The sequence below is a fragment of the Mytilus edulis genome, chromosome 10, assembly GCF_963676685.1.
Source record: "Mytilus edulis chromosome 10, xbMytEdul2.2, whole genome shotgun sequence".
In the NCBI taxonomy this organism is placed as follows: Eukaryota; Metazoa; Mollusca; class Bivalvia; order Mytilida; family Mytilidae; genus Mytilus; species Mytilus edulis.
In genome coordinates this window covers 68033098-68050005 of record NC_092353.1, presented here as the reverse complement: position 1 = coordinate 68050005, position 16908 = coordinate 68033098, and the positions used below count along the sequence as shown (strand labels likewise).

Sequence of the window (16908 nt, the reverse complement as noted above, 5' to 3'; positions counted from 1 at the left end):
ATTGAGGATGTTTAAAATTTGAAGCACGTATCATTGTCACCATATTGGAATTTGATTCCACTGTCATACAAGTGAGAAGTTTAGCTAGCTATAAAACCAGGTTCAATCTGCCATATATCTACATAAAAACATGCCTGTACCAAGTAGGGAATATGAAAGTTGTTATCCGTTCGTTTCACTTGTTTGAATTTTGATTTTGCAAATTCGATTAAGGTCTTGAAATTTCCTCAGAGTTCAGTATTTTTGTGATTTCCCGTTTTCATCTGAACGTTACATAAATGGTGTTTTTGACAAAAATGTTTCATGGTCTTAATTTAAATTCCATTATACAGGCAAGAATATTAGAAACGTTTATCATTCATTACATGAAATACCTGGTCTTCAAAATAGCATTTTCACATCTTCTGTAGTAGGAATCATTTGCATTGCATGCCATATTAAAATTTGCAAAGATTCTTTCAATAACAGGTCTATATTCACAAACTTTTCGCAACCATTTTGCTCTTGCTTCAGGATTGTACAAAGAATCTCGTGAAGGCTTTATATCTTCCATTAGCAGAGTGAGGGCAAGTATGTCTATAGTCTACAATGGTGAAACACATATTTTGAATTTGACATATAAAACAGAAGTTATAGTGTGACGTGCAGATGAGACAGTAAATGACAAAATATAAAAAGATAAATTAAATATCCCCTTTTCTTTAAACAGTCTAAGATTATTTATAACCATGGCCTTGTCAGCTCGTTTTCGACATATGAGTGTGAATATCTATTTGGTATTTTCACCTCATGTATACTGAATTAATCATGTAAATGTACTCACAGTATTCGATATATACATTTTATTTCATATTCGAGGGTTTTTGGTGGAAGAAAGATATTTAAATTCGGATAATAGTCTTCGCCGAAAACAAACATTGGAATATCAATATCTCCCAAAAAAATGGGTTATTTATATCCTTATTTGAAATAAACTGTTAATAAGTGTGCACCTTCAATTAAATTCACGAACCATCATAAAAGCAATATAAACTAAAAAAGTTTAAATACTTACTATTTCTTCTGTGGTCACAAGAATATTTTGACCCGACTTCTGAATTTGAAAAATTCTCTCACAGCATTCTGGCCAAACACATACCACGTGTGAAAAGTTTGTAAATTGAGCTGAATGTAATTCATACACTACATGACAAGCAACCATTGATGGCAAAATATTACCATATTCTCCTTTCAGCAACACCTTGCATCCAATTACTAAGTTTTCACAAACCAACTGAAAACGGTAATCACGTAATATTTATTTGTTTTGTGTAAATGTGGGTGTCAAATTCTACTGTACTGAAGAGAAATTATTAAAGTGCTTTCTTGTTAATTATCCCGTGGATACAATTTGTGATGTTTTGCTGGTATTTAATGTTTACTTATTCAAATGAACAATTTTAACGACCTTGACTGGCTATATAGCCCTTGCAGGATCGGTATTTTTACTTATTCAGGGTTATATCTAGTACATAAACAATTACTATAAATTTTCACTTCTTCGTACCATGAACATGAAAATTATTTATTTTGTAAATACATCTCCTTTCTCTTATTAAATGTTTACCTCAAAACAAAATTATTTCCATTTACTTGTGTTTAATATTATGGAAAATGGCGGATTTTTGTTCAAGCATATTGTTGTTTTTCTGAAACTTGACATTTCACAGCAGTAGAATACTGTTCATGAATTATTCATTCAGTGTATGTTCACTTGTATTAATATGTCTTTTGATTGAGATTTTCCATTTCAATTGAGATTTTATAGTTCAATCTATGTATTGATGTTACGTACACTATTGTTTCCGATAAGAGTGGAGCTTTTGTACATTAAAAAGTTTAAACCCGCTGCAATTGTATGCACCTGTCCAAGTCAGAAATCTGATGTTCAGTAGTTGTCGTTTGTTGATATGGTTCATAAGTGTTCCTCGATTTTCGTTTTTTATATAGATTAGACCGTTGGTTTTCCAGTTTAAATGGTTTTACACAAGTAATTTGTTGGGCCTTTTCTATATAGCTTGCTGTTCGTTGTGAGTAAATCGTGACTTGGACAGGTCCTTTGAACTAAACAATGTGCTATTCTGTTATTCACAACCAAGAAAATACAATAATATTACCGACAAAAATATCGTTACGACACAGCAAACTAACAGGAAGTGAATACTAACAACAGATTAACTTAGTTTAAACAATATTTATTCAGATAAATCAACATTAAAAGATATTACACAAATGAAATAATATTGAGATTAATTTATGTTTTTGATTCAATAATGGCATCGTGTAACTATTTGTTGAAACATGTAAGTCTTTTTCGGTGAGATCACACATTAGAAGATCACGTAATACGGACTTTCAAAAGCTGAACAAGTAGCTTGCAAAATATTATATGATACAATTATTTTTTTTCTCAAATGATATTAGCTTTTAAAATAATTAAAAGATTAACAAGTATGTGTCCATAGTACACGGATGCCCCACTCGCACTATCATTTTATAGGTTCAGTTTATGATTAAATTGGGGTAAAAACTCTAATTTGGTAAAAATTAAAATTAGCAAGATCATCTCATAGAGAACATGTGTACTAAGTTTTATGTTGATTGGACGTCAACTTCATCAAAAACAACCTTGACCAATTACTTTAACCTGAAGCGCAACAGACGGACGAACGAACGAACGGACTGACGAACAACGGATGCACAGACCAGAAAACACAATGTCCCTCTACTATCGTAGGTGGGGCATAAAAACATTTAATTTGTTAACGTTACATTTTAAGTAAATTACCTTGCATTCATCCTCGGAATGAAAAGGGTATACAATGTGCACAAAGTCTTCTATGTAACATTTAAGAACATCGTGTATGTTTGATCCATCTGCTGAACTAAGTAAATTTCCCAAAGGAATGGACTGGAAAATTTCACTCACTTTCAAAGTTACACGAGTATGATCGTCTGTGAAAAATATTTATACATATTAAGAAACCAATATTAAAGTTAAAGTACATGCATATGTAAACATTAACAACTATTTTCTGATCCCCATAAACAATAAGATATGCGGTATGTTTTACAGTGAAAGGACTATCCTACAGAGTCAATAATATGCCAATGTCTAGCGTTCATCAATCAGCGTATACATGTACGTAACGTATGGTCATGAAAAAATGGCCACGGCATTACAATATGTGAAAAAAAAATCACAAAAAAGAAACTGATTTATTTCAAAACAATAATCGTAAAAACATATTATTATACATTTTTAAGACGCCAACCTACATCTAACCACTGATAACCAGGTACCCTACTTGAAACAAGCAAACTAATAATGTGGCGCGCTGAAACCGTGACACATTAAAAAAAATTGCCTGAACTTGTGAAATTCCAAAATATTAGTCCTTATAAATATTTGCATTTCTTGTATGTTTGTGGTGGTAATTTTTTATATAGTAGTACTAGTTGATAGGCACAATAAACTATTTTAAAAAACATGTCTCACTTTCATATAATTATGAAATTAACAGGGCAAATGTTTGAACTAAAATCGCAATATGTTTATTTTTGTACAAATGAGAAGATTTGGTATGTTTGTCAATGAGAAAACTGTCCACTAAAGTTCAAATGAAAGTGGGAGTTAGTAATTATAGGCAAACAATGAGAGAAAAAAAAACATACCGTGTGATCGACTATAAAAAAGCCCAAACATGAAAAATCAACAGTAAGGTTATAAGCTAATTTTATTACAATTACATACCAAATATCGTTGACCTAACATAAATGGTTCACTCCAGTTTCATAGGGGCAATACTTCATTTATTATAAGCAATCAGAATACATTGTTGGTCCTTGTCGTCATTTCATAACTAGATTTACGACAAACATGAAAATATGAAGATTTCTGTCAAGTTTTACTCGAATTGTCGATACAGCTTTTGTAGATAAACAAAGTGTGAATAGATGACGGACAATACTTTATATGACTCTTTGGGCCAATAGGTGCAGACATTTTATTCTGTATTTTCCCCTTTGTTTTTATCAAACGGCTGATATTTAACAGAAACTCTGGGAATTTATTTCATTTGTAAACACTGAAATATAGTTTTCTTAATATGTTTGGCATCACAAAGTAGCTGTCTTATTGATGTTAACCCATAATTTCGTTTTAATCATTAAATTAAATTTTGTCTTGTGTTGTCTTTTACGAAAGGTATGAAACGTTAATGCTACCTTTATTCTCTTCAGAGTCTATTACATGTCTCATTATATTCCGTATCTGTTCAAATACAATCCAAGAAAAGGGCATTTTAGCTGAAAACAATTTTCCTTCTACTGATGTCGTTTTTGTAGACGCTTCCATTACTTCTAGATGTTTTGTTGGAGAAACCATATCCTCATATCTTATCTGAGTAATATCTGGAGTATTCCAAATGTCCAACCAAAGACTCACACTCCACTTCTGACTTGTGTTTTTGACCAGAATGTCTAAATTTCTATTTGTATCAATAAACGCAAATATCCCTGTCAATATTGACAGAACTCTGGACTCTAAGCAGAGAACAATACTTTTCCTGAAAGTCGTTATTAAAATATAAAAAAAATAAAAATAAAGAACTTTTTTGCCAGTAATTCGTTTTAATATAATATTGCAATACTAGCACTAGAATGCATACCCTGAACTATTTTCAAATATGTTTTTGGACTGGTCTTACGTGATAGATTATTTTCATGTTATATACGGTACCATTCATCTAGTTGTATACATTTTATAAAGATGAGGAATTCATTTTGTTTGTTCCTTTATATTCATTCTAGAATAATTGCAGTACGAAATACCAACCTTTCTTACATTTTGCGACGAAAACAACAAAGCAATTGATATACTATAATACAACTCCATGTATGTGAAAGTGTACAAAATAATGTTAAGATCAATTGAAGTAAACTCATACAAATGTCTCAGTAATAAATACAGCACTAAAGCTTATAAATAATATTTTTTGTGCAGTTTTCAAAAGTTTCTCTGTATACTCGCAATACGTAAAGAAAGATAGTAAGAAATTAACGAACGAAAGCGATGCAAACTGAGTTATTCGCAGCTATCTTATATTCGGAACAGTAGGCTAGCACAGTAACACAACACCACCATGGTGGAGAGAAGTAGGAAATCCATTTATTCAAAATTATAACAATTATTTGTCAGACATTGTATAGACTGTCTTTACCTGCATCTTAACAGTAACATTAACTTAGAAAGATGTATTTAGCCCACTGCTGCCTTTATCCTTATACAATTGGACATTTTAAGTGAGCGGAACGCAAAGGCTATCCAAGAAAATACCGTAATGTAAACTATGATCTCAACATTTACACCTTTCAACGTCAGAATTTAAAAACAGACTGCATTTTATATGTTGAAACTTACCTAAATGTACCTGCTTTGTTGATATTTTCAACCTTTGAGACTTCTAATGATAACCAATTGGATGTTGATCCAAACCTCCTTTCCTTTTCATTTATCAGATTTATAACGTGCTTTTTAATCCCAGAAAGAACCAAATTTGAATCTATGAAAAAATATTTAAACGCATGAAATGACACAAATATATAACATACCATACAAATATATCTTTTTATCGAAGACCACAAAACTTTCGAAATAAGAACTCGGCACATTTTTGTCTTGTATGTTTTTATTATTTCTCATTTTGTACTGCAATGATGTAATTTTTTCTCAATACCTAAACATTAAATTACTATATAAAGGCAACAGTAGTATACCGCTGTTCAAAAGTCATAAATCTGTACTAGATTTTTTTTTAAATAATAATTTGTCAGATTGTTTCAAAATATAACCATACCTTCACTATTTTCTAATAAATCCAGAGTATTTTTCAACCTTTCTGTGGCCCTTAATAGGTCGTCCTCAGGATCCTTCAAAGATGCAAGAGCTCGCTGGATACAATTAAGAATCAAATGATCAAGCAGTCTATATGCTTCCGTCTTCTGTTGATTTGCACAATCATAGTGATCTTCTGAGTTCAAATTATGATCTGTATTTGAAAAGTTGTTGTCTCTTCTTGTCTGTATGTTCATCCGTTCATTTAAGGAAGCTGTTATTTCACTTTCCTTTGTGCTAGAGAGAACAGATGCCACAGATTTTCCAAACAAGAACATTATAGGTGGAATATTGTTTGATGCCCGGAGATCGTCTATATGCACAGATTGCCAAGTCCCGCACTGCAAACACAAATATTTATGTATATCCAAAAATATTATCTATTCTGACTATTTTTGTTTATACAAAAGTCACATAACAATTGAGGACAATCTTTTATCAATCTTAATTTTAATACTAACTAGTGAATTCGATTTTTATGACGGATGATTCGATGAAAGAAGTGGGAACTAGAGTATATTTAAAGCAATATAAATATGCTGAATCTGTTAACTGAAAATTTATAAATTCAATAAATTATTTCTACAAAGTTCCCATACGATGATTAATTTTAGTACAGCGTTTCAAAACAAACGCAATTATGTACCTGAAACCCTGAAAAATAACTTCCAGCCATTCCCGACAGCTGAATTAAGAATATAACATAAACTTTTGATATATTGTCTTCTTGAAATATTTCCTGTAGTTCTCTCTGGACAGAATATCTAGCACACGCAATCAGTTCAGAGTTTTGATCACCACGTTCACTTTGTATTATCAACAAAGATGCTTTACCAGTCTTTTTAACAAAACAGTTTCTGTAAAATAATGATATAACTATTAACGGTAATATCATTAATAATTATATGAAAATTAGAATAACATAAATATATGTCTTCATTTACAATTATTCCCGTAGAATAAATATAGCCATAACTTTACATTGTTTTTCTTTTATTGAGTATTTCAATTTAAATAATTGGAAAATCATGGAAAACGAAGTCAGGAACAAGGTTAATAATTGGCTCATGTAAAGAACATGTTAACTCTTATAAACTGTAAAACAAGGATTGTTATAGAGTGCTTAATAATTATATTTATTTCTGTTTTTGGTTCAACCTTTTTGGTTCTAATTAGCTGAAGAGTCATATATCATTTTTCCTATATTTTTACTAGATATATTTTTAAAAGATTTTCATTGATAATTTTATAAAAACACATAAAAATGACAATGCATGAATTGAAATAGGATATGCTTTGTGTAGTTGCTATCGAAGAACATCAAATGAATACATTAAGTAATAATAAGAAGATAATTTATAAACAATAAGGGGACTTAATTTATATTCGAAACACTTTAAGTCTGGTATAATGACCTTCCTTCTCGTAACCACCTCGTTTCTAAGGTGATATCGTTCTCGCATTGAGTTGCATAAATGCGTCGGGTTAACACCTGGCAGGTCAGAAAAAGTCTAAGGTTTTGAAATTGTTACTAATCATTAGGACAATAACATTTTTTTTTATTTCAATCCATAATATTTGCAATGCAAATTACTGTTACCTAAAATTGTCTCACAACAATTAATAAATAAACAGTTTCAGACGTTAATAAAATAATCTGAAATCAATTCAATCAATAACAATCACCAAAGAATGCTTAAATGGTTATATGTAAAATGTTTCTATGTGTAAATTTGTTTTTTACATAAATTATCGTATGTTCTAAGAATTCCTTTTTATATCAATGAAGCACACAATAACAACACAATGTGTATACAATTATGTGGCTTACACTTAAGAGCAATTAATTGTACCACTATCAACATATTCAGGAATATGGCAAATGTTCGAAGCATTCACGATTTTATCAGTCGTTTAACCGATTTAGCAATGTAAAGCAGGGACACAACAGTTACAAATCAATTGTACGAGTAACAAAAAGCATTACAACAACAGATGTCATTCGTGATTAAATACCACAAGTGAGCGATAATTAGTAATGCAAAACCGACAAATGTAAAATTTGCATGGGAACGACATTTTTGTCTTAGTATATTTAGACGATATGAAATTGACATTTTGTATTTGCTGATTTCCGCTAAGCATTCAGTATTCATGGGTAAAACCGAAGGTTGTTTGCTCCAATGTCATATTAATTGGTGCTGTAAAAGTATCATGTTTTCAATAAACATATTTTTTTTAATGAAATTTCATACAATATTTCAAAAAAAATCAATAGACATCAACGACAGACATCAACGATGCCATGTTTTTTTATGAAATTTCATCCAATATTTCAAACAGAATCAATAGACATCAACGATAGACATCAACGATGCCATGTTTTTTTTTCATTGCTGGTGTTGTGAAAATTAGATTCATCAGTTGGGCTTCAAGAGAATGGAAGTATTTTATATGCCACATTAACTACAAATAAGCACTGGATACAAAAATCCTAGTAAAAATGTGTTAAATTTTGCCAATAGTATATATGCATGGAGTTAAACAAGTTATTGCGTTTAACCATTTGAAGCTTAAGCAAGACAAATTTCGTACATACTACATACTTAACTTGTCTGCTGAATTGTTGTTCTGTGTGAAATGATTGTAAGGTAAGCAAATGAACATTTCTCGTTGGTACCGTAATAGTATTGCATAGATCAGCTAATTCAGCAATGGACAGTATTCTTGAATTTGTTGTAATCTGTAGGTAAATGTAGTTTTCATTGTAAATATTGCATTCGTGAATTCTGATAACAGGTTAAAACATCGTGTGATATTGAGAACGAATACATTATAATTGTAAAATATACCTTATTCTGTTTTTATTAGATATATATAGTTTAATTGAACTTGAAAACATTAGTAGTATTTACTACTGTCAAGCATTGAATTCAAGAAAACATTTGTAAATATCAAAATGAACTATTAAATGTACAACAGAGAAAAGTCCGAAATAAACAGATTTGTAATGGTAATCATTAATTTAAGGTAGGTTATAAAAGGAATAGCATTGCAATAATTTTTAACTAAAGCAAAATCCTTTTGCAATTTTGAATCCTTATAGCTCTTCAACATTGAACTTAACTTGGTCTCTTTTATTCATTTCATTCAGACTTCACTGGCATACAAATTACAATCTTGGTAACAATCATTAGTAATAGATAATAACTTTACATATACAGATTTTAAAATCAGTAACAATAAACTTGAGTGTTTTCCTTCTTCAATTTCAAAATTATTTCTTACAACAATTATAAGTCTGTCGATTGTAATTAAGGTGATAGGCTTACGAAATATTTTTTCACCTATCTAAAAAAAATTGTTGTATATCATCAAATAGAGTATAAGATCTTGGCCGCAGATATTATATAAAGGCAATTGTTCCTGCTTAATGTATTTCAAAATAGAGACTGTTAAAAAAAACCTATACTATATTGTATCTGCATTTTTGTCGTTTTCTTTCGTTCTTAATGACGTTTACCCAAAACTTTAATTACATCCATATCAATGAGATGTGTGAACGAAAGGTCTTCATTAGTTAATTTAACTAAAAAATCAAGAATTAAAGAAAACATGTAATGTTCCTATTACAGCAAATTGAAGTTATCACCTGAATAAAGCGTGATGAATCATCTAATAACATTCTATTGCTGATGTAATCAGTCAAGCTGTCATGTTGTTGCTCTGTGAAATACTTTTTTATATCTTCATCATTTCCGGCTTGTAGTATTGCAGCAGGTGTTGCACACCATAACATCATTGACTTTGCTCCTGAAGAATCTAGATAGAGAAAACTTTAAAATATTATGTAGCAAAAACAACCAGGGAAATGACAATTAGTTGCCATTATGTTTACATCTGAAAAAAAAATATTGATATATGAATGGAAGGTATTTCACGGGAATCAGAATTTATATATTAAATCTTATGATTTATTTTTATATGTGTAAACAATTTTTATGCCCCACCTACGATAGTAGAGGGGCATTATGTTTTCTGGTCTGTGCGTCCGTCCGTCCGTTCGTTCGTCCGTCCGTCTGTCCGTTCGTTCGTCCGTCCGTCTGTCCCGCTTCAGGTTAAAGTTTTTGGTCAAGGTAGTTTTTGATGAAGTTTAAGTCTAATCGACTTCAAACTTAGTACACATGTCCCCTATGATATGATCTTTCTAATTTTAATGCCAAATTAGAGTTTTTACCCCGATTTCACGGTCCACTGAACATGGAAAATGATAGTGCGAGTGGGGCATTCGTGTACTGAGGACACATTCTTGTTTGTTCTCCCCTCGATTATTTTTATATCCTTTGAATATAGGCTAAACAATAACAAAAACATTACATTGCATATCTGTGAATTTTACTTATTTTTTTTATTGACAAGTGTTTATCAAGCGAACGACAGTCTCTCTTGTCTTATACATCGCAGGTTTTCTACCAACTGGTATCTGTTACAAGAAAAGAAAATAGTTATTTGGAAGTCGTCCCCTTTTTTATTTGTTTTTAAGCACCAACTAGAATACATTACCTCTTCTTCATTCTTGAAAGATTCATTATCATCATCGATTTCTGAATATTGTGTAACCTTTTTGATAATTGTAGGACAAGTGTCTGGATGATATCCAATAAAGGCTTCACCTATCTCTCTTTGTTTTTTACTTCTGAAAGGAAACACGTTAAGAAATGGATTATAAAATTCATTTTAAATCAATGAAATTTGAGAACGGAATTTGAGAAATGATACTAAATTAATAATAAAGGTTCAAAATTTGAAAATATTTAAAATTATAAAATTAAGGTTTTTCTTGCAAAACACTGAGTTCAGTGCGATCAAATTTAAGCTAATAATTTTCCCTTGAAATAATGAATGAAAAAATTCAATCTCAGTCAACTATAATTTTGCATAACAAAAGTTTAGACTAATTCGGAAGAAGTGTAGTATACCTTACATGATAACGACTTTACGGTTCAGCTACATTGTAACAAGCCAACTAACCAAGGATTCTACCTTTCATTACACACTCAATAAAATCAGCTGTATTTTAGGTCTGGAGCTGGCATGTAAGTAACTGCTTGTAGTCCTTTGTTAATCTATGTATTATTGTCATTTTGTTTAGTTTCTTTTGTTACCTTTTCTTACTCGGACTTCTCTTTAACTGAGTTTTACAGTGCATATTGCTATGTGTTTTTTTTTTACTACTTTGGATGTATAGGGGGAGGGTTGAGATCTCAAAAAGTGTTCAACCTCGCTGCATGATTTGGCCTATCCCAAGTCAGGAGCCTCTGGCCTTTGATATTCTTGACTGATTTCAATATTAGTTTCTTGTGTATAATTCGGAGTTTAGTATGACGTCCATTGTCACTGAACTAATATACATATTTGTGCCAGCTAAAGGACTCCTCTGGGTGCGGAGATTCTTGCTGTATTGAAGACCCATTGGTGGCCTTCGTCTGCTGTCTGTTCTATATGGTTAAGATGTTGTTTCTTTGACTCATTCCTATTTCCATTCTCAATTTTGTACGGTATTGGTTAAACACATTTTGTATAGTTTCATCCATTGATAAAGTCCGTCGGTTGCGTATTTTATCCCAAAATATACCTCACTGGTATTTTTATCGTTCGGCTGCTGTCCTATTGACGTATGTGCAATATCTAAAATCATCTAAACCCTGTGGATCATATTGGATGATATATTACATTTTAAGTTTTCTGAAAACGTGCTTTGTATATAAAAAGAAGAAGATAAGGTATGAGTGTCAAATGACATCTCTTTCCATCAAAGACGCAATCTACTAAACTAAGTTTGTCTAATGGGTAATTGTGTTTATCACTGTTGTTTTGTTGATGTCCGGTGGACGAATACATAAAATCTCCGTGTCAACACCCAACATATTTATGGATATATATTGTGTAATTCAAACACTTGTTTCTTCGCATAGAAATAACAATTCCTTAATCTGAGCATGGAACGAATACTTTATATCACTAACTATAAATGTGGATACAAAAAACGAAAATTTAAGCAAAATTGTTAATTCCGCATTGCACGAAAAAATGTGTTGTATTTCAGTAAAAAACACGTGTTCTTGTTTGATTGTAATCACGTCTTACTCCATCATGCATTGTTACTTTTTCAGTGGATTGGTCAAAAACCCAGGTAAAAATAAACTGCGTTACACGTAAACAAACAATTACCATGTGCAATTTATGCATTGCCATATAAGGTAGAGTTCCCGATCTGTTGAAGGTTTTATATGTTTCAAATTTGACAATATCCGAAATTACAAATGTAGTCCTTTTCACGCAAAACACAGGCTTTTATTAATTATTAATTAATTATCAATCGTAAGAATCCATTAATGCATTGTGTACAATGAATACTAATTGATTTTCCCTTGTTACTATAAATTGTATAAACTAAACATAGTCGAGCATGTCTACACAAAACAATTGATTTGCTTTTGAATCGGATAATAGAATGAGATAAATTAGAGAAAATTTCAAGGGAGTAATCGAGGGTCCAATAAAATCAACAACACCATAGTTTAAACAATAAAACTACAAAATGACGAAGAACGTACCAATCATAACACAACAAGCAGCAACCCGATCCCCTGTCAAGAAACGTGAGTAAAATCAGGATGGCCGCAGATTTAGCATTCCCAGCTAAATATGTTGCTTATGAATTGTTAATTCCGTTTTAATGTCGCATATATTATGTCACAACTGAGGAAATAAAGACGGGATTGTGGCTTCGTCAAGTTAAATACTTATATGGTATTTTGCTTTATACGTTTACCTTATCAAAATGCTCTCTGTTAAGAAAATAATGAATCACAAGCCCTGGAATCTTTTATCAACTCAGAGATAAGTTCTTAAACTTTTGCAGATGTTATTCAATATAAAAGGCTGTACATATGACATACTTTATTTCAACTTAATTTTGTTAAATGAAGTCAATATGGTACCTATACTTTGATTTATTTAGTGAAAGGACATGCGTTACTTCTAAAGCGTAAAATGGAGTTAATGTATAATTCCAGCCACTTATCATTTGTTCTGAGAAGCTTTGATGAAGTCATCATCATAATAATTGAGGTAAATATCCTCAAACAGAGGTACACGGTTGGTTCTAATGAGAATGTTGATTACCTATTGAAATCGTCCTTCAAACTTAACAAATAGGTTAACCGTCAATAAAAAATCTACCTTTTTCAGATTGAGAATACTTTATGTTGGTTTCAAAGTGTTCTATTCGGATTTTTGATTTTAACCTACAGTTGGGCAATTTCACTCTGATCTTACGACCGTTGACCCTTATGAAAACTAGTGTAGTAAATCAATATTAAGGGCATACGATACAGTTACAGGGGAGGTTTTGACGTTGCTGACGTAAATTGTTATTTTCGCGACGTCAAACTATGACTTATCGGGAAAAGATTCAGTTTTCGACTGATTTTTATCATTCAAACTTATTTAACTTGAAAACGAGTTCATGGACCCCTGTTTTTTTAAATGCCATTTGGTTTGGTTACGCGAGAAGATTATGTGCGCCAATTTTCATGAAAACGTAAATAGTGCAATGTTTTTAAATTTGATAAATATACAACAAAAAATGATGTTTTTTTTCTACATTCATGAACATTTGATAAAGAAGAGTTATTTCTGAATAAAAAATGTATAAATTGTTAGGATACTTATAAAATACAGACAATACAATTTATCTAACAAAACACAATTTGTGTTTATCTTTTACAACAAAAAAGTTAGGTCTTTCTTTTGAAAGAGAAAATATTGCCACAAATCCGAATTTTAAGCAAACATACAAATTTTCAACCCCAGTTTACTGAAAAAGTAGCTCATGAAGGTATATTTTTTATTACATATTTGATTTCATCAGGTAAAAAATAGTCTATATGGAATTTGTTTTATCAAAATGTTAATACGGGATCAAAACTGTATCGTATGCCCTTAAGCTATTTGATTAGGAGAACTTTGATTGATTTTATTATGTTTTAGAGTATGTTTTATTGGTACTGGAAGATAGAGCTCCCGGAGAAAACAACTTAACTGTGACACTATAACATAATCTTAGTCAAACAGGTATAATAAAAATACAAAGTCCCAAGGTTAAATAAAAAAAAAAAGTCAATGTAAACACCTTTACAGTACTAAAGTAGTTTTAAAATTACACGCAAATCCGTTTTAAATGAATGCTGATATAACAAATGATAATTAATTATGTTAATTTAAAAAAACTGTTAACTGCTTCACTTTGGAACCAAGCAAATAAATTTATTTAAAATTAAAGCGACATAAACAAACATATAACATACCTGTGTACAAATGATCTTTCCTCACAAAACGTTCCTGACCATTCCAGAAGTTGTCTGCTTAAATGCAATTGACGGGTAGTTAACATTGTCGTCATGGACAAAAAATGTTTCTCCAGTCGATTAATCAGCGGAATTGGAAATTTTGAATACACAATTTGCTTTTCTGCCACAACTATTAGTCTGAAAAGATAAATTATTCAATGGATAATACAAACAGTCCTAGTTTGACACTTTTCATGCCATTTAATAGGAATATTATATCAGGTTGCATGGGGAGTGTTTTAAGATACCAGATAGACATTCGGATACATAACGATAAACACAACTTATACTAACGACTGAGCAAAACACGAAACACAACAAAAACAGGGATATATGTTCCTTTTTGCGAGTAATATCATAACATGTTTTTCTAAAGTAGATTTTATTATTCATACAATCAAAAAATAGAATCCTTTCATTTAAAGTTTGTGAGTTTTTTACTCTTATTCCAAGTGTAATTGACCGGCCAATTTGCCATTAATATTTGTAATGAGTCAAAAAGATATTGAAAAAGAAAATCATCTAAGGAGATATCATAACGAATGGCCATTATATTTTCATCAGATGCAAAATATTCTAGGTATTTAAGTGCACATGATACAGATACAGTCACAGGGAAGGTAATAACATCGCAAACGTAAAATTTTATCTACCATAGCGTTAAAATGTGATACATCGAGTAAAGGTGTATTTTTATAGATGTTGTAATCTTTTTTGACAAAATTTGACTTACAACTCTGACATATCTCCTATGGATGGCTATGTAACACAATTTAGAGCGAATATAAGAGCTGGTCGTAATTATAAAAAAAAACTTTAATTACATTTCGTTGATAGGAATCTGATGTACAGTAGTTGTCGTTTGTTTATGTAATATATACGTGTTTCTCGTTTCTCGTTTTGTTTATATAGATTAGACCGTTGGTTTTCCCGTTTGAATGGTTTTACACTAGTAATTTTGGGGCCCTTTATAGCTTGTTGTTCGGTGTGAGCTAAGGCTCCGTGTTGAAGGCCGTACTTTAACCTATAATGGTTTACTTTTTAAATTGTTATTTGTATGGAGAGTTGTCTCATTGGCACTCACACCACATCTTCCTATATCTAATGACTCCATTTGAAATTATTCGCATTAAAATTTGTAAGTTTTTGCAGATCTAGGAAGACTCCCCTTGATCATTGTATTTGTTTACAATCTCTATTTTAACAAGCAAACTCTAGTCCAAATTTTTGCAGATGTCAGGAATGAGGAACTTTTGAAAATATGTATGAACTACAATTGGACATTGAACATATGCTTGATCAATTTTTCAGTGCATTATCAGTGAAAAAAATTACGATTTTATTGCGTTGGTAAACGAGATCCTTTACTATTCTTTGTGCATGAATATTTCTACTTCGGATTATTTGGAGGTTCTTAAATGTGTTTTTTATAAATATTTTCAATAGTGCAAATGTAATCGTTAATCCCTAAATTATGCTAATGTCAGTTAAATAGCTAGGCAAAAAATGAGCTTCATTTGAAGCATATTTTAGCAACATTTAAAATTACCAGTAAGTCTCTTGTTTCAAATACCTGAATTTCCGGTGTACGCGACATTTAACTCTATGAGAGCCTAGTCCAAGATCAACATATCGTTCGTCTCCAAACTCAACATAATACTGAAATTGAAAGCAGGACTTTTTTTAAAAGGAGGTAGATGTATAGTAATTACCACTTCATCGTCCATTGTTTTCTTTTTTGAATCAATAAACCATTTAGCATAATCATATATCAAATAAATATACAGAGAAGTAACGTATACGTCAATTATACAGATATCAACAAATAATACTAAACGAAACGTCTTTTATGGGGCACCACACATATATTGGTTTCTTTACGTTGCATTCAGTGGTTAATTCTCAGGAAGATAGTTACGAATGAATTAAGCAGAAACTTCTACTGTATTCTTTATATACTGATCTATATGTCTACAAGTTAACATTTTCTCAATTGATTCTTAAGGAAAGGAAATGAGTTCAAATACCCACGTAATGATTCAAATAAAATTGAGAATGGAAATTGGGAATGTGTCAAAGAGACAACAACCCGATCATAGAGCAGACAACAGCAATATGTCACCAACAGGTCTTCAATGCAGCGAAAAATTTCCGCACCCGGAGGCGTCCTTCAGCTGGCCCCTTAACAAATATGTATACTACTTCAGTGATAATGAACACCATAATAAACTCCAAATTGTACACAAGAAACTAAAAGTTGAAATAATACAAGACTAACAAAGGCCAGAGGCTTCTGACTTGGAACAGGCGCAAAAAATGTACAGTTGAACATCGAAAGGTCGGATTCGAAATGACCTGACATAACTGTCCAATGTATCTATGTCGCGGGTTACATTAATTTGTTTATTTAAGTATTGTACCCTGAATCGTCAATCTGTTCTGTTAAGGTGGAAGACGTATTATTTATTGAGACCCATCCCTATTGTTAGTACATGTATATTTGGATATTCTTTATCAGTTCACATAATGATGTTTACAAAGATAAGAAATGATAAAACA

At 31.2% G+C, this 16908-nt stretch overlaps 1 protein-coding gene across 1 annotated transcript in view; it reads right to left on the bottom strand.

The window, feature by feature from the left end:
- LOC139492928 (E3 ubiquitin-protein ligase rnf213-alpha-like) overlaps positions 1-16908 on the bottom strand; it is a 67173-nt gene that overhangs the window by 36975 nt on the left and 13290 nt on the right. Inside the window, exons 15-27 of the mRNA XM_071281077.1 lie at positions 15923-16008; positions 14308-14487; positions 10499-10631; positions 10232-10289; positions 9588-9757; positions 8542-8678; positions 6582-6792; positions 5898-6276; positions 5462-5603; positions 4267-4607; positions 2828-2994; positions 1055-1273; positions 375-583 (exon numbers count right to left, since the gene is read on the bottom strand). Of these exons, the coding sequence (XP_071137178.1) occupies positions 375-583; positions 1055-1273; positions 2828-2994; positions 4267-4607; positions 5462-5603; positions 5898-6276; positions 6582-6792; positions 8542-8678; positions 9588-9757; positions 10232-10289; positions 10499-10631; positions 14308-14487; positions 15923-16008 (2432 nt within the window). The remainder of the gene's footprint in view (positions 1-374; positions 584-1054; positions 1274-2827; positions 2995-4266; positions 4608-5461; positions 5604-5897; positions 6277-6581; positions 6793-8541; positions 8679-9587; positions 9758-10231; positions 10290-10498; positions 10632-14307; positions 14488-15922; positions 16009-16908) is intronic.